Source organism: Theobroma umbraticum, unplaced genomic scaffold (genome assembly GCF_002168275.2).
Source record: "Theobroma umbraticum cultivar Fairchild unplaced genomic scaffold, ASM216827v3 scaffold_56.0, whole genome shotgun sequence".
Classification (NCBI taxonomy): Eukaryota; Viridiplantae; Streptophyta; class Magnoliopsida; order Malvales; family Malvaceae; genus Theobroma; species Theobroma umbraticum.
In genome coordinates this window covers 642,786-660,313 of record NW_018397256.1, presented here as the reverse complement: position 1 = coordinate 660,313, position 17,528 = coordinate 642,786, and the positions used below count along the sequence as shown (strand labels likewise).

The following is a 17,528-nucleotide window of genomic DNA, read 5'->3' as shown; positions in this document are numbered from 1 at the left end:
CTGTTTCTCTAATTAAATGTTAATTTATTATTCTACTGCGTTATATTTTTAATTTTTTGATTATTTTCATATTTGAATATAAAGTCGAATCCCAACCGTATGTATATTTGGCTTATTTTGTCTTTTGGTATCGGTTTAGACTTGTAAAACTGAAGACTTTTTTTTATGTGACTTATCATAATTATGCTAATAATATTCAGCTTTCAAATATATATATATTTATATTGTAAAATGTTTTGATTGATTTCTTTCCTTCCAACTTTAATATCATGATATATTTTTGTGTCCTACACATAACCTTATTAAATAATTAAATATTTTTATTGTAAATACACTCATTTTAACGTCAGAACAAAGTGGCAAGGGACAACGTAAGCAATAGCTTAATTATAGCCACATTCTCCCCCTGATTTAAATGTTTTCAAGTCTATATCCCCACCCCCTACCCATCTATCAGAAGGCAAAGAAAAACAAGAAAAATCAACGGCAGCAAATGTGGACAGGTCGGGGAACCATTTCTTCCCCTTAAAACAAATTATGGTATGTTCTGACAACAATTAATTGTTTCAACTAGATACAACCATAGCATCACTGAGTTCCCGGCCCTTTGTTTCATATGGGAAGAGTAGAATACAGACTACTGAAAGAACTAATACAACCAAAAAGAGGACAACAGCTGCTGTTTGATGGCACTCAGTCACCAATCCCACTGCGACAAGAGGACATACCAGGCCACCAATTCTTCCCATAGAACTTGCAACTCCAGCACCAGTTGTCCGCACTGGGGTTGGATATAACTACAGCAAAAAACATTTCTTAAATCAACTTATTGCCTAGAATGACATCCAAAGTTTAATGTGCATAAAATGATTCACAGGGGACAACTATACTAGATGCTATGTGCCCAAATCAGATCACTCCACTACGATGGATATTATCCATGCCCAAATCTCCACAAAATGGGGGTTGAGTGACAGGATTTTTGAATGCAAATGACTTAATTTGTTTTCAATGTAGATGCTGCTACTGCAGCTTGTTGAACTTGTAACAGGTTTTCCAGCTTTTTCTTGGTAACAAGATCTTCAGTTTTCCAAAAATATATATCACCCATGGCCTTTAAGAACAAAGAGTCTGAAAGGCAATTGGCAGATTGACTCCAAGAACATGGCAAGTAGACAATAAAGAAGAAACCAACATCATTATATCAGTTCAGACAACTCAAATGCAGATTTCTTAGGGCAAAATAGCAGTTCACTAGAAGATTTGCTCCTTTTTGGACCGTTTAAATTTTGTTGAACATATATAAAGCAATAAAGAGAACAACAACAATCCCTTAGTATTGTAGACTTAACAGTTCCTAACATTTTAATTGTAGAAAATTAAAATATAGCTTATGAATTTGTAAACAAGTGGCACTAATAATATTTAACAAAGATATGGAGTAAGCAGAACAGATTGAAAATTCTTAGGAGACCTTGGAATTTCTTTCATATGTAAATACAACCTCGGTAGTGTGAAAGGTTAGAAATTGGCAATTGGGGAATTCAAAAAGTCAACCCCCGCTAAAAACAGTCATTAAAATAAACATTAAATGGGCTTACCTCAGGGGTGTATATACAGGCAACTGTGAAGGTTCCCATGGCACACATGCGAGCTCCAAATAATAAGCACGTAGTCAGAACTGCAGACTGATGGGTGAGCAGAGGAAGAAGGAAAATAAATGCTATGACAAACATGAGTGCCATGGACTGCTTGCGGCCTACCCTATCGATCAATATTGCTGACAAAAGAAGCCCAGGAAGCTCTGCAACATAAACTTAGGTAAAATTTTCTTTCAAAATGGAGCATAATGAAGTGTGAAGCAGGAATGAGACATAATACCTGCCAAACTAGTGACAAATGAAGTCACATAGAGGCTGGTGTCGTGGAGGTTTCCATAGCTCAAAATAGTTTTGAAACATCCACTTTGTCCACTACTTAGCTTTGAGGTCAGCAATATGATACCATAATATGAAAAGCAATTTCCAAAGTATAACACCCATAGGAGGAGGGTTGTTTGAATTAATCTTGATGAGAAAAGCATAAAAAATGATGAGAAGCCTGATTTAGATTGCATAATATTTTCCCTTAGTAAGGGGTGTAAGGGGCTCATAACCTCTTGTGGATTACAGTCTTCATCCTGGCCAATTGTTCTACCAGAAACAAGGATGCCAGGAGGAAGCTTTGTTTGGTTGACTGAAGTCATCTTCTCCAGAATTCGAAGTGCATCACTTGTTCTACCTTTCATGCATAGATATCTCGGAGACTCAGGTGCAACACCATAAAAAAGAAGCAGAGCAAATGATGGCACAGATGACAGTGCAAGTAGCCACCTCCAGTTTAATCTAGGCATGACTATCTGAAATAAAAAGGACAGAAAATCATCCTAATAGTCTGAAGGTAAAATTTGTCTCGCTGATGCTTTTCATTGCATGAATATAAAATCAATATTCTTCAGATTTCCAGAGCCAACAATAGGAAAAGTTTGAGCAACTATATCCAGCAACAGCTATGTTCTTTAATTGAGAAATTTTTAATTTTCAGATAAGTGTCTATCATGATAGAGCTGAGGTGTTGTTGTAGGGAATAGCATTTTAGCATCTAAAGAAATGGACCAGGTAACCAACAGAAAAAGCATTTAGGCCTTACAGAACTTATATGGATAAATTATCAAATTAATCATAGAGATGGGTTTGTCCTTTTACCATATACGGTTAAGACTTTATTAGTTGTACATTGTTTCATTGCATACAGAAGATTTAACTGCCTTTGCCTACTTCCCTTTGTTTTCTTTTCCAATCTCCAGCACCTAGAGAGATGACAAGGTAAAGGTTGTAATCTTGCTAAGACACAACCCTTCTAACTACGAAGCAGTTATTCCATGATAGTGATAGGTAATCCATTAATACTCAGAGATGTGCCCTTGTGGCCTTGAACATCCTCTTCTCGGATAAGAAATGCTTTGAATAACTAATATTCCGCATTTTATCATTAAATAACCTTAGCTAGATGGAAAATCCCATTGTACTTGCAACTTAGTAGCTAGTAGTATGTATAGACAATATTTTTAAGAGTGAAATAAAAGCACATCAAGAGATTTATTCTGCCACCATCACAAGTCAAAGAGAATTAAAAAGTTATCTTCAGCAACCTTTTTGGTTCAAAAGGCAGGGCCTAACCAGACCTGGAATTAGGCTGAAAGAAAAAAAAAGTACCAGGGAAGTCCCTTTGTGGACACTAACCATTCAAAGATGAGAAGAAATGTTTTCAAAAGGAATCTAAGAACATTTACCATCAAAATATGTTGACGTGTAAATAAAGATGGTGAATTTCTTTAAAAAGGTACATATCTTTTAAATGCCAAAACTGAAAACCTCAAAAACCACCCTCAAGTCTCAAATCTTTAAAATTATGAGCCTGCAAGTTTAAAATACAGAAATATAATAGCATAAAAGAGGTTTATTATAGGTTAACTAAAAATCCGCATGTAAAACATAATACAACTGCATATGGTCTTTGTCTCTTATCTGGTTGAGAACAATGTACTACACAGAAAGAAAAATCTCAAGTTCATATTAGTCAAGAATAAACAGTTCTCCAAAGGCTCCTTATTTTCTAGATTGTGGCATTTGTGTTTAGCAGCCTAGAAATAAAATAAAGGTCAATAACCTGATCCAGTTCTCCAGAGTTCAAACTGAATAAAAAACCTAGATAGAATGAACAGAAGAGAACACTAAACTGTCTGAAGCATTTACTGAAAGCAACTAGCTGAAATAAAGAAAATTTTAAGTTGGATGATAAGACAGGCAGCACTATACAAATAGTTTAGCAACAAGCATCATGTGCAACATATCCATGAACTACATCTGTTCTCAATGAGTTCCAAGGAGTAGTGGGTTCAGTAGAGGAATGGAGAGATCCATTTATACAGAATTTTACTGAATATCTGAAGTTACTTGGTAATTTAGTCAAAGGCACAGGGAAAACTCTAGGTTCTAGTCACAATAAAAGTGCTCACCAGAGTGAAGTAAGGCGCTAATTTCTACAAGATCATTAGAAAATATAGAAAAAGAAAATTCTATGTATTATATCTAATAAGCGGATATGATATCAATTTTTTAATAAACAGTAAAGAAATTGCTTCACTGCATTGCCTAATGTGCCAAAAATCAAGAATATGTCATAATATCATCAAACAAAGTCCAACTTTCCTTCAACACCATCTTCAACAAAATTTTGAGCATTGTCTATGGTACTATTCAAGTTTTTCTTCTGCAAAACAGAGCTGAAATTGTCCTTAATTATTAAAAGAATAGGTAAAAAAAGAAGTCAAAAACTAAAGAAGCAAATGATACTTAAGTTAGGCAAGCTTTTTGTGTGCACCAAGGCATGCGTCTGATTAAAGGCACCTCACCTGGAGGGGTGCAAGTTGCTTTACTTGACTTGAACCATGTCTTAGTACCTAGGTGCACGGATGCACACCTTGACAACACTGGTTCTTGGTGGCGAACATAAAAGCTGAATATGTAAGGACCAAGTTTTCTTGTCCATTTGCTTGTACTTCTTTCAATTCATAAAAACTTGAGATCCAAGCTCTAAGTGTCCAGAAGGTAAAGAGATAAAATCAAAGTACTCTCTAGTTTAGGTGCAGCAAGAACAAGAAGTAGACTCCTACAGCTAGCATCACTCACTGGTAAAGAATACCCTTATATTGAGTCATGACCAGAGGACATAGAAAATAAAACATACCCAAGCAAGTGAGGCTTCAAAAATTGATCCAAATGTCCAGAAAGTTGAAAAGATGACCATCCACATGCCTCTATTTGAAGCTGGAACAAACTCTAAAAACCAGGATAAGAATACGGGACCACCACCAAGGCTGAAACCAACCAAACCTCGAGCAATAACAAGTGATAAATAATTTGGAGAGAATGAGCTCAAAAATCCAGCTCCACTACCTACCACAGCTATACTAAGAACACCCTTCCTGATAGAGGCAAATTAAAATAAACATTAAAAAAATTGAGAAACAAATCAAAAGTCGAATAAGAATATTCAAGAAAGTAGATTTCTTAATGTATGATTCCATATGAAAGGATTTAAGATATGTGTCAAGTCTCAACACTCAGTAAATAGTTTAACACGGGAGTATGCCTTATGACTAATAAATTCAATCAGCAATTTGATCAGCATTCGGCCATAGGCATGTCTTCAACTGGAAAGAAATAGAAAATAGAAATAAAGAGCAAAATTAATGAGTTATGATATGTAATTTAGGCAGAAGAGATTAGCTAACTACTATTAAGAAGGCATATACAGCACAGAGATGGAAGGAATATAATGAGAAGGAAAACTGGCTTGCCTCCTTCCATAGTTGTCTGATATAAGGCCCCATGAATATGCCCCAATGAGCATACCAGCAAAGACACCAGTTGTTAACAGGCTCTCCTGGCTTGAGGAAAGTCCCCACTCTGACTTAACAGCAGCTCCTATAAAGGAAAGAATCATAATTTCCATTGCTTCTGCAAACCAACCAAGCCCAGCATAAGCAAGAACAAGGCCTTGGAATTTTCCGAACCCCACCATGGCAAGGGCTTCATCCAACGTGTAAGTACCAACCTCTTCATCATCCATCTGAAAAAAAATTCAAGAAACACAAACCAAATAAATTATGATAATACATAAGCCAACAATTTGCGGATATTGCCAATTAAAGAAACGGGAAACAAGCAGAAAACACTGCAAAAAAATCAATGTCAAAGTTGCTCAAACATGTCGATCGAGTCGCTGACTCCGAGTTCAAAATAACCAAAAACAAAAAAAAAAAAAAAGATCGTCAAAAATTATGGTAATTCTTTTTGTTTAGTGAGAAGCAAATAGTACTTGCCTTGTATAATGCAATTCGCATTTCGCAGTAGTACTAGTATTGCCCTTCGATTTATATCTGTCTTGTCATAGTCCTTGGGACGGGGTGGATGAGGTGTGGAAATCAGCTCCACCTCAGTTTTTTTGGGTTACATGCGTCTCTTACTCTAAGCCCATTATTATTATTATTATTATTATAAAATTAATTACCATTACCTAAGCAGCTGTGCTCTGCTCGCTTGGTTCTTCAGAGTCACCATGGAATTCTAACATAGTTGAGTCCGGATCACATTATTTTAATTTGCACTAAATGCGGAAACAATTATATTAAATAATCTATTATGACAAAATCCGATGTCCTCTTTATACTTTATTTTTTAATAAAATAGAGTTAGATTTATCATTATACTAATGGGCTACCTACTCGTTGCGTAGGTATTATTTTGCTATTTAGTTCACTCTAATGACATTAACAATAAAAGAAAAATAAACTAAAAAAAAATTGTGTAATGAAAATATTACGAGTAACATTAATAAGGAAGGTGTGTAATGTACTATTTAGGTTGACCTTGCTGTTTCCCTGTGAAGATGATGATAATATCATCAATCGTACATTGTCCAAATAATATGATAAGAAGATATCAGTAATTTTACAATATCTTGACATTTCAAATATATAAGTAATGAAAAAAGTGAAGGTTAATATAAAATATGAAATTTACCTAAAGGTAAGTTGCGAAAAATTTCTTTGCAAACAAGAATCTTGGAATCATTTGAAAATTGTCTATGATCATCAATATCCAAAATTTTGAGTCCATGTCGTGATGTTACTCTTTAATGAACTGTATATAGTTATTCATATGTGAATAAAAGCTTTGGTAAGTACAAGCTAACTTTATTTAGTATTTACCTTGGCTTTTGTTGATAGTCATACTATAAGATAATCTAATTGAAATTTGTTTCGTATTTAAGGGTTCATTTGCTAACTGAAAAATAATTTGTTGGTGAAAATTTTTTTTCTATATAAAGTATTTTGCTGAAAAATTTAATATTTTTTATTATTTGGATGAACTATCAAAAATATTTTCTATTATTTGAATCATTTTGTAAAAAATATTTTCCACCATCACTGATGGAGTTGGTTAGATGTTAAAATGATGAATAGGAATTGATTGAAAAAAATAGTGCCATTTAGTTATCACAAATTTTGGATCAAAATTAATAATAGAAATAAAAATGAACAAAATAAATAATAATATTTTTCATAACATTTAACCACATATCTATAATGAAAGTAAACTCTAATTTTCAAAAAGCAAATTTCATCTTATCATTTTTTCCCATAAAATTATACAAAATTCAATATTTAACAATTGTGTAAAATATCCAAAACTTATATGTATAAATGTATATTCATTAAGTGACGATTATTGAAATATTTTTTATGTAATTAATAGTAAGACTTATCCAATTTATAAATAAAAATTTTATTTGCATCGAGTGATTTCATTAAAAATATTTTTTAAAATTTTAATAGTATTATATAATTTAAATATTAATATTTTAAGTTAAATTTTTTTTGTGAAATATTAATTTTTTAAATTTTTTTGATATTTTGAGTTCAATATTAATTTTTTTAATATTTCAAGTTAAATATTAATAGTCATCAAACTTATACTACTAGGTTTAGTATAAGAGTGTTTTTCCTATTAACCCCTAAAACGTTTTATATCTAGAATAAATTTTTCGTCTTTCAAACAAGTATAGATCCTGAAAATGTTTTCCCCAAAAATATTTTACGTCAAAATAAATGGACCTTAAGATAAAATGCCATCTGCAATGCTTTACTGTCAAAACAATTTGAGGAATAAAGTATATATTTCTAGCATGACAACTAGAAATGATTTCCACTTCTATTTTATTTGAAGCTAACTTTGTATTTAAAAGTCTAATACCATTTGCAATAAGGTGTTAAGTCTTAGAACTCAATAGTTTGACATAAAAAAGAATCACCATCAATCATTTTTTATTTAAGTATATTGACTAGACAAGTGAATCTATTTTTTTTTATGAGGGCTTAGGTTTAACTTAAGCTCACTAAAAATAATAAGTTCTAGTCTACGAAGTAGATTAAGTTCAGAAGTCTTTTATGTGTGAGGAAGGTATTAGCACTCCCACAATGCCCATTTTATTAGTAGCTTATTAATTATGTGTCTTTTAGGCGTATTAAATAAAATATAGTCTAATATTTAATTCTATTATCTTTTCTTTTCTTTTTAAATATTTAAGGTTTCATAAATTCTTTTCCTATTTTATTTTGTTAGTTTTTTGAATTAAGTAAATAAAAATTCTTGATATTGAAAATTTTTCAAAACCTCTAAATGCTCATGGCATAATTTTGGACAACTTTCTCACCTAGAAATTCTCAAGAAGCCACTTTTGATATTCTTGAGATCTCATCATTGGAAAACTTATTTATTTAATTCTATAATTTCTGTTTTTTTGAACTTAAATATTTATGTGGATTTTGGTTATATTCCAAAACCTCCAAATGCTCAAGGCATAATTTTGAATAATTTCATCACCTAAGAATTCTCAAGAAGCCACTTTTGGCATTCTTGAGATTTCATCATTGGAGAATTTACATAAATTATGCAAACTCCTAATTTTAAATATCTCCTAATAAATAAATAATTATAATCATATAAAAAAAACTTACCTAATTGGGTTGAAAAATCTGAAAAGAACTAAATTGCAAATCCAAATATCAAGCAAACACTGTCAAGAAAGAAGAGCACTCTATAAACCCCATTCAAAGAAACTAGAAAACTCTTTCTGCTTTTCCCTTTCTATCTTTTTTTTTAATCAAAATAGTATCTTTAGAAACTAAATTGATTCTCCTAGATCTAAAGAGGTTGAAACCTAAGAACCCAAGAACTATTTTTTTCCTTCTCTCTCTAATTTTTCTTGCTTCTCTTTTTTCTACCTCTCCCTCCGTGTTCTACCACTGATGCTTAGGTGTATTTATAGCTAATGTATTCTATTATTCTAGAATTGGTTTCTTAAGTTTTAATTCAACCTAACTTAATCACTCTTTAGACTTTCAATTTGATTAGGATTGACGCAAACATATCCTTATCTTTTCATATTTATCTTCATTTTTTAATTTTAAAATTCAATATCTTGGACAAATGAGGTGTCTACACTGTTTCATAAGCTTGGATTTTAGTTGATATTTCTTAATAACATAATGCCTAATCTACCTTTAAATTAAGTTCATGATCACATTTAATTGGAAACTTGAAAGAGTAAAAATTCTAGTGGATAAAGCAAATCAAGTTATGGTATATGGCTTGTTGCTTGTGATATTGTATCACGACTATAGTATGTTCTTGTACATCTTGGCAGTAAGTTAAGAGTATATGCATTATAATTAATGAAATCGATTGTTTCATTATAAGGTGTAACAACAACTCTTTGTTTTAGATATGTTGGATTTGCATGATATTTCTCAAAATCATCATAAATTGTTGAAACAATATCTTTTATAAGATCATCCATAATCCATAAATGGAATTAATAGATCATCTAGTATCATAATCCAAGTTGAATCATCTTTTTTTTTCATGTATTGTTGTTCCAGAATTTCTGTTACCTATGTTAAATAATCATTCTGCATATGTTTGTATTTTGTATCTTGATATTTTATTAAGATTTTGTCTTCGCAATCTCATGTTAGTCATCAAATATTAACCTTGCATTTAGTCCACAAAGGTGATTGGTTTATTGTAACATTGATAATGTTTGTTTTTGTGCCACCTTTAACAATTGGTAAAATTTGTTTGAAATCTGCATTTAACAAAACTGTTTTCCCATCAAAAGGTTTTAGGTTATTGTCAGAAGATCCATGATCGAAGATATCCCTTATAGTGTTGTGTAACACTTTAAAACAATAATGATGAAACATTGGAGCTCCATTCCAACTATTAAACTACATGCTTGAATTAATCTTGCAAGTGGTGTCCCTTTTGTTATTTGATATGTAGAACATTCATTGATAATTAAATGTATTTTAAAGCTTGAGTGAGCTATTTTACCATTTGGTAAAAGTAAAGATGCCATGAAAAAAAAAGCTATAGTAAGAACAATTTTACCTATAGATCGAATTCTAGAAATAATTGTGTTTCATAAGTATGTTTTGGATGTATCTCCATGTCTGTAAACAACTATCATTTGTCCTTCGTTGTTATCAATTGATTATCTAACACATTCATAAATTTCCATTTGTTCAATATTCAATTTTGATAATAATTGGAGATGTAATTCTTGAAGTTCGTTAAATTTTAATTCATTTCCTAATATATTAGTCACTTTTGTTTGTAATACAAATTTGGCATGGCCAACTTAAAGTTAGACAAAGAACCACAGTTCTTGTTAACAAGATCTTCTAAAGTAATTAAAACATAATTTTTTAAATGTTCATCTAGAATTGAATATTGAACTAGACTGAATGCATGTTCTAATCTACATTCAATATAATTTGTAAATAAATATTAATTGTTCTCCCAAAGTGCTATTGGATTCACAACCTCACAAAACATTATTATTGTGATGAATAATTCTCTTAGTTGCACACTTGAAGCCCATTCTGAAGCTTGAATGAATGCATCTTTGCATTCTTGGTCATTGCTTAATAATCCTAATGCTTCATGTCACGTCTTGTTTTATGAAGGGATTGTGATCGATGAAGGAACTCAGACAAGTATAGCTCACTAAGCCCAAGCAAGCCTCCTTGTAATCATTCATTCATATTTAGATGCCTTAGCCAACATCATCATACATAAAGACATTCAACATAACATTCACATGCAAATGTCCATAGGCAACTATACACAGTTATAGAATTTCTCAACATAAACAGTGTTAATGCATCCCTTCACAAATAAAATTAGAGTCAAAACTCATACATCATCCCAAATGATCATTTAATTGCACCCTCGGATATCCATATAAGCTCTCGAGCCAATTTTGCACATATAAACATAACATTCATAAAGTAAATGCCAACCATTGGCTACATTATCATAAACATGTTTAAATATCTATAAACATAAAATAGAGATTGACTTGTCAAGCGGAACATGACTTAACCTTCTAAGCATCAAGTGGGTTGCTAGACACCTACCAAAGAAAGAAGATTAAGAGCTTCTCTTCGTAATAAGGGTAGTAAACTAATCATTGATTTGCAAAACAAAAATGGGGAAAATAATATATAAGTCACAAAAACTTCATAAGTGGATACAAGGAAGGGGACAAGCCAAGGGAGAGAGTTTTTCGTAACCATGTATTTATAATCTCATGACATTCATAAAACGTTTCGATTTTCATAATACTCATGAAACATAGAATTTAAATACATTTCCAATAATATTTAGTTGAGAATAAGTTTGCATAATGTCATGACCCAAACCCAGGGATCGTAATTTGCGCACAAGCACAACAGGCAAGCTCATTAGAGCCAAGTAAGCCTTAAAGTTCATATTCAAACATATATAGGCCAAAGGATTCAATCATCAAATATTCATAATACATTCAAATAAATTACAATATCCCTAGCTCAAATTTCATACAAATATGTTGGCCATCCAAATAGGTTCATACATATTAACCTTTTATACATAATATAATGTGGCACTTAGTGCCTACACACATAATTCTTAGTGGAAGACTTCAACTAACTCAACGGAGTGACCAAAACAAAGAACCTGTTGGATGCCAAAATCAGTCGGTTGTTGGACGACCTTTACCACACAACTCTATGGCCTATTTATTTGCACATGGTATACAAATGGGTGAGTACTATAATACTCAGTGAGTGGGGTAGATAAACAAAATCATATATGTTTATATAAAATACATATATAAAATATATGCACCTTTTATGCAACTAGATGTTCTAGAAAACATCTCCAAATATAGGACATATCATTACCCCTAAATTTCTAATATGAGGGCATCTTATCATCCTCAATGTCTCCAAATATCATCACACATATCATTAAGCTTACCTTCGAAGCCAATTAAAGTTATTCAAATCATTCTCCACGGCACACTTTAGTTGCCGGAGTATCACATCAGAGTCATATCACATTTATCTAAGCCTTTCTATGGCTATCTCATGTTGTATGCAAATCAAATCAACGAGTGGTCTTCCTCTACACATTGTTAAATAACGCATGGTAGCTAACCGGCAGAAATCAAATCACACTCAACGTAAAGTCACTAACTGAGAAATAGATCACACACATGTCGAAGTAACAGGTGAAAAAGAAATCACGCACAGCGCTGAAATAGCTAGCGGAGAAACAAATCACACACGTGTGGAAGCAACGGGCAAAGAATAAATCACACACAGTGTCGAAGCAGCAGTGGAGAAGAGATCATCAATTAGAGTAATCTCCCGATGTCGGCATCACTTGGAGTAATCTTAATGGATGGCATCAAAGCACTGTACGAGAGAATCACATGCGGGATTAGTGCCATTGTCCCTATTTGCCACTATCCCTATAGGTACACTTAGTCACAGGGGGTAGAAATCCACTTAACCACAAATCAGATCAACATTTTGTATCCATCCCTTGGACAGAAACACAAACCCACTAATAAGGTTGTCATGCCTTTTTCATTCACATTTTCCTTATCAAACCTCAATTCATATTAATTGAGCTTCAATTATCTTTAAGCTCTGCTAGGTTTTAAGAGCCTCTAAGTCTTAAAGACATCATTCAATCAAATCATCTCAATATATCATTCATTTAAGGTAATCTACTCATAAGGGTTCATCATAGCCTTTAAACATCCTAGTCTAGACACACACAGTATAGGCCACCCATGTGGCTTACATCACAGTAGACAATCATACACAATTCACGTATATACATATACACACATATTGTTTTTTTATCCTAGGTTCATTCGTCAAGGCATACATATTTCATTCTAATACCATGGTAGTGCATCTATCATGCGTCATGTATTACGTGCATTTTATTTAAACCCATTCATAGTGACAAATTGGACGTAATCATAGCCAAGCTTTGATCCTTAGCCTCCAATCGTCGTCTCCATTTCCCTTTTCAAATATGTTAGAACATCAAAAAGTTAATTAAATCATGGCTTGCAAAAAATGTTGACTTTTACACAATTAACCAAATCTTAGCAATCCAATTAGTTAAGCTCAAATCTTTCATTAACAAGCTAAACCCATACCTTAAAAGTTGGATTGCATGAGTTTTAGCTTTAAATTCCCCAATCTAAGCCAAAAAGGGAAAAATACCAAATCTAGAGAAAATTGGATTTTGAAGTTATTAATCAATTAAATCAAAAAATAATTGGTAAAAATGTTAAATCTTACCTCCAGAATGGTTTCTTAAGCTCCAAATAGCCTCAAATCACTTCAAAAATATATTTGGGGCTTTAGGATTTCAAGTTTTTAGAGAGAGAAAGGGAGAGAAAGAGATGGGGCGAAATGACCCAAAATTCCTTTTAATTTTTGCCTTTCCTCTTTGATGTATCAATACATTTGATCATGTATCGATACATTTTCCCTAATTTTGAATGAATGTATCAATAAATTGAGGTAATGTATTAATACATTTTAGGCAGAATGCTCCCTGCCTAAACATGTATCGATACATGTGAAAAATGTATCGATACTTTTCCCTCTAGGTTCTCTGTGCTTTAAATGCATCAATACATTTGGACAATTTATTGATACATGTTCATCTCTGGCCAAATTTATCGAAAATTTCTCAAATGTATTAATAGAATATTCTTCTTAGGGCCTTTGTTTTCATCCTGCCATGAATGTATCAAAACATTGGTGTCTGTATTGATACTTTCATCCTTTTAGGTAGCCTAAGCTTCCCAAAAGCTCCAAAAATCCAAGTTTAACATTCCAATATTATTCTCGATTGATATCACAACTCAGATTATTCATTTAACTCAATGCTATACACATAAATTCATAAATATATCATCAAACCTTGAGCAAATCCTTAAATTATTGGATTTATCACATATTTCCTCAAAGTTTTGCCTAAGTATCAATATATATACTTTCAAACACTTGGCATACATAGCATATCATCAAAGTCTTTAAGACTTCACATATTCATAAATCATCTTTAGTTTACATCAAAAATTGCTTATAAGAAATTCATCCTCGAATTTCCAATCATTCATTTCAAATTAAATTACATATATTAATTAAAAAAGGTAGCGATAGTTCTCTCGCATTTCCTCCTTGAGTTCCCATGTGGCTTCCTTAAGTGAATGGCTTTGCCACAATGCTTTCATTGAAGCAATATCCTTAGCATGGAACCATCTTACTTGGCGATCCAACATGGCTATGAGTAGCTTTACGTAACTAAGTCCATCTAGTAATTGGACTTCATCATACATGCAAAGGGTTCGGAACATACTTCCTAAGAATGGACACATGGAAAATCGGATGGACATCGGACAAATTAGGTGGTAATGCCAAAGGATAAGCAAATGTGCCAACACACCTTAATACCTTAAAGGTCCAATGTATCCAAGGCTTAACTTCCCCTTCTTTCCGAATCTCTTCATTCTTTTGGTCGGTGAAATGTTCAGAAACACATGGTCGCAAACTTCAAATTTTAAAGGCCTTCACCTGTTATTAGCATAAGACTTTTTGCGACTTTAAGTTGTTAGCATCCTATCTCTAATCACATAGATTTCTCACTCTGCTTCTTGGACCATTTATGGCTTAAAATTTTTTGTTCACCAACTCCAAACCAACCAATAAGCGATCTACACCTTCGTCCATACAAAGCCTTATACGGAGGTATACTGATCATGCTTGATAGCTATTATTATAAACAAACTTGGCTAAAGGAAAATATTGATTCCATGATAGTCTAAAGTCGCGCACAATTGCCCTTAACATATCCTCAAAAGTGTGAATGGTGCGCTCGGATTGGCCATCCATCTATGGGTGGAAGGTTGTACTAAAATTCAATCTTGTGCATAGGGCTTCTTTCAATTTCCTCCAAAATCGATTCATAAACTATGGTCTTCTGTCAAATAGTATTGTTACCAAAACACCATGTAGCTTTACAATCTCATTAATGTAAATTTGGGCATACTGAGTTGCATCATACTTAATCTTGATAGGAAAAAAGTAAGCTACTTAGGTAGTCGATCAATTATCACCTAAATGGCATCATAACCACCTATAGCTTCTGGTAGACCCATCATAAAGTCCATTTCTACATGTTTCCACTTCCACTCGAGTATCGATAACAGTTGCAGTAGTCCCGATGGTCTCTAATGTTCAACTTTCACTTTTTAACATGTCAAACACTTACAGACATATTTTGCCACGTCTCTCTTTAATCCAAGCCACCAATACATAGACTTCAAGTCATGATACATCTTGGTAGCTCTAGGGTGTATCGCATAGGCTGCTATATATGCCTCCTCCAAAATCTCATTCCTCAAATTATCCATATTTGGCACATAAACTCATGATCTATCTCATCAAACCATTTGTGCTGTACATGAAATCTTGAGTTCTATCCTCACTCATATCTCTAAATATTCTTATCAAATATACATCTTGATCCTAGGCATCTATAATTTGATTTAGTATCATTGGTCGAACTCTAAAGCGTCCTAACAAGGTGTTCAAGTGATTAATCTCTAAATGCACTCCCATATTGCCCAGATCATACAAACTTTGCACAAAAGATTGTCTCTCCATAATCACATGTAACAAACTCCTCATCAACTTCTAGCTTAGAGCATCCGCCACCATATTCACTTTGCTGAGATGGTAAAATGTGGTGCAGTCGAATCTTTTAATAACTCTAACCACGTACATGCCTCCAATTCAAATCTCTTTGCTGAAATCTATACCTTAAACTTTTATGATCAGTATATATTTCGCAGGTTTTCCCATACAAGTAATGTCTCCAAATCTTTAAGAAAAATACGATTGCTACCATATCTAGATTGTGCAAAGGGTAATTTTGTTCATGCCTCTTTAATTGTCATGAGGCATATGTTATGACTTTTCCATGTTTCATCAACACGTAACCTAATCCAATCCGTGATGCATCATAATACACAGTATAGCCTCTGGATTCACACAGTAGGCTTAACACAAGTGCAAAAGTGAGACAAGCTTTAAGTCTTTGAAAACTGGCCTCACAAGCATCAGACCAATTAAATTTGACTCTTTTTTGAGTTTGTCTTGCTAAAGGGCATGCAATCTTAGAAAAATCTTGTACAAAACATTTGTAACATTTGGTTAAACCCAAAAAATTTCTAACTTCAACTATAGATGTCAGCTTTGCCAATTCTCCACAATGTCCATTTTATTAGGATCCATTTGCACCCTTTATTCAGACACAATGTGTCCCAAGAAACTAACTTACTCAGCCAAAACTCACATTTCAAACACTTAGCATATAATTAATGCTCTTTTAGGGTTTATAGCACAATTTTTAAATGTTACACATGTTCCCCGAGGCTTTTAGAATTCACTAATATGTTGTCTATGAATACGACCACAAAATTGTCAAAATATGCCTAAAAAAACCTATTCATCAAATCCATGAACACTGTAGGTCCATTGGTGAGTTCGAACGACATCACTAAAAATTCATAATGTTTATAATGTGTGTAGAATGTCGTCTTCAGTACATCACATTCTCTTATTCTTAACTGGTGATACCCCGAGCGAAGATTAATCTTGGAGAAGCACATGGCACCCTACAATTGATTAAACAAATCATTGATCGTCAAGAGTGGATATTTGTTATTCATAATGACCTTATTCAATTATCGGTAGACAATACATAACTGAAGGCTATCATCCTTCTTCTTCACAAATTGCACTAGAGCTCCCTTAGGTGAGACACTAGGATGAATAAAACCTTTATCTAGTAAGTCCTCTAGTTACCCTTGAAGCTTTTTTAACTCAACTGGTGCCATTCAATAAGGAGGTATGAAAATTGGTTACTGATAACTCTATAATATATAGTTATTTAGGCTTAATTTTGATAACAATTTGGCTTGGTTCTTATAGTAATGCATAGAAATTAGTAGGTTTTATTTAATTATTTTAAATTAGGTGAGTCAATCTAATCTTAGTTAATTTTTGATTAATTTGGTGTTAATGTGCTTAAGATAGGTTGTTATTGATTTATTTGTACTTTTGTAGGTATTTGATGAGAGAAGAATTTTAGTGGAGGAATGGAGCAATTTCAAAGTGCAGACTTGCACTGTATATGTTTTAATATTTTTGTTATAACTTTTTCTACAAAGCTCCAAATGAAGCAATTCTTACACCATTGGAAAGATAAGAAAAAAATATACAACTTTTCTACACTTTACCTAGTTTAGCCTAAAAAATGATTAAAAATTTGTCGAAGTTGATGCACTGTAGCAGTACCAGAACAATTATGGTTTCTGTTAATTAATTAGGCAAAGATGTGACTCACGTAGTCTAGTGAGGAAATTATAGTTGAAATTGATTTCTTTCTCCAACCAACTTGGCTTAATTTGAAAGTCTATAAAAACAACCTTTTGGA

The 17,528-nt window shown here is 32.7% G+C and overlaps 1 protein-coding gene across 1 annotated transcript; it reads right to left on the bottom strand.

The window, feature by feature from the left end:
• Positions 1-359: 359 nt before the first annotated feature.
• Positions 360-6,059, bottom strand: LOC110411339 (organic cation/carnitine transporter 7-like). The gene is made up of 6 exons (XM_021421457.2): positions 5,927-6,059; positions 5,402-5,673; positions 4,789-5,026; positions 1,882-2,398; positions 1,602-1,804; positions 360-797 (listed from the first exon to the last, which is right to left on the bottom strand). The coding sequence occupies exons 1-6, from the start codon at positions 5,945-5,947 to the stop codon at positions 567-569; spliced, it is 1,482 nt and encodes a 493-aa protein (XP_021277132.1). The 5' UTR covers positions 5,948-6,059; the 3' UTR covers positions 360-566.
• Positions 6,060-17,528: the final 11,469 nt, after the last annotated feature.